This window comes from Dendrobium catenatum, unplaced genomic scaffold (genome assembly GCF_001605985.2).
Source record: "Dendrobium catenatum unplaced genomic scaffold, ASM160598v2 fragScaff_scaffold_325, whole genome shotgun sequence".
Classification (NCBI taxonomy): domain Eukaryota; kingdom Viridiplantae; phylum Streptophyta; class Magnoliopsida; order Asparagales; family Orchidaceae; genus Dendrobium; species Dendrobium catenatum.
In genome coordinates this window covers 1,858,897-1,863,427 of record NW_021318787.1, presented here as the reverse complement: position 1 = coordinate 1,863,427, position 4,531 = coordinate 1,858,897, and the positions used below count along the sequence as shown (strand labels likewise).

The window sequence follows — 4,531 nt, the reverse complement described above, 5'->3', positions numbered from 1 at the left end:
CAAAATTATTACGCTCCTATCTTCATTTCTAAAATTGACAGTCAAATATTAAAATATATAATAAAATTCTAACTCATTAATAGTTTAATACATTACTAAATACATAAATTTAATAATTAAAAGTAAAATATAAATAACAACTTTATAAATAATTAAAATTTAAGTATTATAGATATTATTCCTAAAAATAAATTGCCGAAGGGCTTTTCAGAACTCAAAATCAGAAGCCGGAATAACACCGGTTTTATAAAAACATTCCGCGATTTGCGCTTCGTTTATCGATCGGACAGTGGAGGCCCGAGGCAAAAGAAAACAGACGAAAGCACGGCCAGTTCATGGACGGCGTAGCAATGGCAATAATCAGAATTGGAAAAGTACGAAGTTCCAAAACGTAATATACAATAGTTAAAAAGGTTAACACAAATGGAGTCCTTCCTCGGCTCCTACTCTGCGTCCACTCAGTCCCAAATCCCACTTTCTTGCATCTTACCACCATCCATGGCGAGAACAGAGGAATGGAGATCGCATGATGAAGTCTTAGAAAGATGGAACTACGCCGTAGCCTTGAACAGCTTCCATGAAAGCAGCGGTGGCGGCCGCCGCCGACGAGTAGATCTGATCGATCTCTGACTCCACCTCCGTCCTCTTCGCAAACCTACCCTTAATCCTCGGTCTCGCCTCCGCGTACGCCTTCCTTGACGCGTAGCGTATCGTCTTCTCAAACCGCCTGTTCTTCCTCTTCTCCCTGTATCTCATCACTCTCGCCTCCCGATCCATTATCGCTGGTCTCTCCCCCCCGCCGACTCCGCCGCCAGCACAAGTTGACGTGTCCGCCATCGCGCTGCCACCGCCGTCTGGTACCACCGCGACCTCCGATGAAGACATCTGCGAAGAAGAACAGATCTCACTATAAAAAAATAACCCCCGAAAACTAAACAGATCAAATGAAACACCGATCGATCAAGATCCGCCGGTTGAAGAGTAAGCTTACGCTGTGGCTGATGGTGTAGCTATGCGTCGGCTTGGATTTAGCGAAATCAAGCATGATGAAGCCTGGAGAAGCTCCACCGCCAGCTGGCACGACGCTGTCCGAGTGGTAAATCCCGGCTTCCACCGAAGAAGCGTATTCCAGATCCAGATACGGATCTACATCGGAGAAGCAGTCGTTCGATTTCATCATCATCGGATCCTTCGCCGGAGCGGGAAGTATCCAAGTTGCGGCCACGGGGACGTCTTCTTCCCCATCATCGGTATCGAATAACAGAGCTGGATCGTGAACGGGGGATTCGAATAACGGGACGACGGGGACGCGGTGGTGGCGGCTTGCAAGTGGATTTGCGGAGTGGATGTCGGCGTCGCAGGCGGAGCAGAGGGCCGCTGCGTCGGCCTTGCAGGTGACCGCTGCCGGCGCTTGCTCGCACACCTCGCAGAGCCAGACGCGCTCGTGCCGGGAGGCCAGTTTGTTCGCGCCGTGCACACGCGCATCACACGTGCGGCAGAGGAAAGCCGCATCCGCCCTGCAGAAGAGTACCGCGGGAGCCGGCGGCCCCTTGCAGCCGTCGCACGTGCGTGCTCCTAGCCCCCAGTAAGTTCCCCCACCCTCTGCTCCTTTCCCTCCCATCTCTCTCTCTCTCCTCGATTGTCTGAGATGGCTGAAATGAATGATGGATGGGGAGGTTAGGCTCTGCCACTGAAGATGATAATGGGCGAGGGGTGGAAGAAGGGGAAATCCTTTTAGAGTAGGAGCGAATCATTGTCTCACACGTGGATAGGAAAGTGGAGCTCGCAGTCGCGGGATATTAATATTGCGCAAACACTTTCCGGCAAGATTAATATTATATATAATTAAAAAAAATTAAAATATTTTTATGTAATTATTTTCCTATTAAATAAAAAGGGATGGTACGCAAGTGGGTGGGGATATGGACGGTGGAGATGGAAAGATGGATGAGAAGACGACGTTTGAGAGAGAGTTTGGGAGCTTAGCGTAGCTGTTGAGGGGGTGTCCCACGTGAAGGGGGCGGTTTTGGCTGCTTTTTATGAGGAGATAGTGAGTCATGTGGCTAATTTATGGATATATATATATATATATATATATATATATTGTCTTTAAAATATGTTATTATATATAGGATAGAGTGCTTAATACTATAGCCTTTTAAATCAAAAGTATTTAAAATGAGTTGATCTTAAAGAAATTAGTGAAAAAAATGTTTTCTTAGCTTCAAAAATAAAGAGGAAAAATGGTTTTTATTTTATATAATTATTATGGGTAGGAATATTAGCGGTGATAGAGAGATAAAGAGCTTAGATCTTAGCTTTGATTGAATATCCAACACACATATAGATAGCAGAGAGCAATGCAATATTCACAAGTGACACTAGATTTTTACGTGAAAAATCCTAAAAAAAATCCACTGAGTCTTACCTAGTTGAAAAGAATTTGCTAGTATTTGTAGTGGATTACAAATTAGACTCTTCCTCAGGGGAAGGCATTGGCTTAATGTTGATAATATATAGATCTGTCAATATTGAACCCGACCCGAAAATTTTCGAGTTTGGGTTGACCCGAACCCGAAGCAAGTCGGGTTCGGGTCTGAAAAATCGACCCGTTTGAAAAACCGGGTCAGGTTCAGGTTGACCTGGGAACACGGGAATGACCCGAAATGACCCAGAATGACACACAAACCGGTCTGCCCCTGTCTGGCGTTAGTCCTTGTCCCGCATTTGCACGCGTCACGCGCCCCACGTTTGCCCGCCTCCGGCATCAGTCCGCATCCGGTGTCAGTCCCGCGTCAGTCCGCATCTCGCGTCAATCCCGCATCCCGTTTCAGTCCGCGGGTCGAGTCGGGTTGATCTGACCCAAAGCGGGTCAGGTTCGGGTCTAGAAAATCTACCCGTTTGTAAAAACGGGTCGGGTCAACCCGAACCCGAATATTGTCGGTTCAGTTTCGGGTTCGATCCGAACCCAACCCATGACCCGAAATTACACCCCTAATAATATACATCAAATTGGCACATACATGGCTGGATTTGGAAGAATCCATTAATATGAGAGTTGTTCTCAACAGAATATTAGCTTGTTCGTTTGGTCAATATGATCGTGGTCGACTTGCAACGGAGGTCGAAGGGATCGCATTCGGCAAGTGATGATGGTCGGAGGGACCGTAGTTGGCAGGCGACATTGGTTGGAGGGATCGTTGTCGGTGGGCAATGGAGGTCAGAGGGATAATCTTTGGTAGGCGACGATGATCAGATGGATCATAGGCGACGGACGATGGAGGTCGGTGGGACTATAATATGCGGGTGGTGGAGGTCGGAAGGACCGTAGTCATGCGACGGTGGCCTAAGGGATCGTAGTCGTACAACAATTGTCAGATGGATTGTACTCAAGCAACTGTGGCTGAAGAGTACATAGTTGGCACACGACGGAGGTCAGACCATCGTAATTGGGTGACGGTTGTCATAATGACCATAATCAGAGGGTGACAGAGGTCATATGGACTCTAGTCGGTAGGCAATGGAGGTTGGAAGGACCTTGGTTGGCAAACGACAGTGATTAGAGGGACCATAATCAACGAGTGATGGTGGTTTGGAAGGATCATAGTCAGCGAGCAATAGAAGCCGGAGGAACCGCAATTGGCGGGTAATGATAGTCAAAGGGATTGTAGTCGACGGGCAATAAAGATTAGATGAAGAATTGTAGTTAACGAACGATGATGGTCGGAGGGATCATATATAGTTGGCGGATGATAGTGGTTAGAGGTATTATAATTGGCGGACGATAGAGGTCAGAGAGACCAAAGTCGGCGGACGACGATTATTGATTGTAGGGACCGTAGTTGGCATGTGATATTGATTAGACGGACCATAGTCGGCCGACAACAGTATTCAGAGGGCGATGGTGGTCGTAGGGACCTTAGTCGGTCGGCAACGGTGGTCTAATGGAAGTCGCCGGACGAGCAGTGGCCCGACAGAAATTGATGGACAGATGGTGGTCCGACGGCTATCAGCGGATGGGAGAAGATCCAATGGAGTTTGGCTGCCGGGTAGTGGTACGACGGTGGTTGGTCGATAGGAGTTCGATTGCTTTGTTGCTTGGGTAGAACTCTAGGATCCTTAAAGCCTCAGAGTTCTCTTCAACCTCAAGCCAAAGGTCCCTTCATAAAGGAAGCATGGGCCTATTTATAAATTTTTGTGAGTGGCATGCCCCATAAATATGAAGAAGATTCTGGCCAATTAAGAATATTCTATCGAATGACCCATACTGATTCCCTCATTCATGGAGCGTTCGATTAGCATTTAAGTGTTTTAATGATGTCAAAATTAAATGATATTTGGCTTATTGTATTTGTCTCGTCGAGCTGCCCGATTCAACTATAAGTATGTTATATTTAGATATCATTTAGCCATTCAATTAATATTTTGAATATTCCAAATGTGCTTCGGTCCATGATTTGGATCCAATTGGGATTGGATAGAAAAAAAAAATTTGTGTCGTTGTGTTTATCTCATAATGAAATAATACATT

General features: G+C 46.3%; 1 protein-coding gene across 1 annotated transcript; it reads right to left on the bottom strand.

Annotated features, from left to right (window-relative positions):
* Positions 1-305: 305 nt before the first annotated feature.
* Positions 306-1,723, bottom strand: LOC110095225 (zinc finger protein CONSTANS-LIKE 5). Its single transcript, XM_020820670.2, has 2 exons — positions 992-1,723; positions 306-885 (listed from the first exon to the last, which is right to left on the bottom strand). Exons 1-2 carry the CDS (start codon positions 1,619-1,621, stop codon positions 538-540), a joined length of 978 nt encoding a protein of 325 aa, XP_020676329.1. The 5' UTR covers positions 1,622-1,723; the 3' UTR covers positions 306-537.
* Between the last annotated feature and the right edge of the window lie 2,808 nt (positions 1,724-4,531).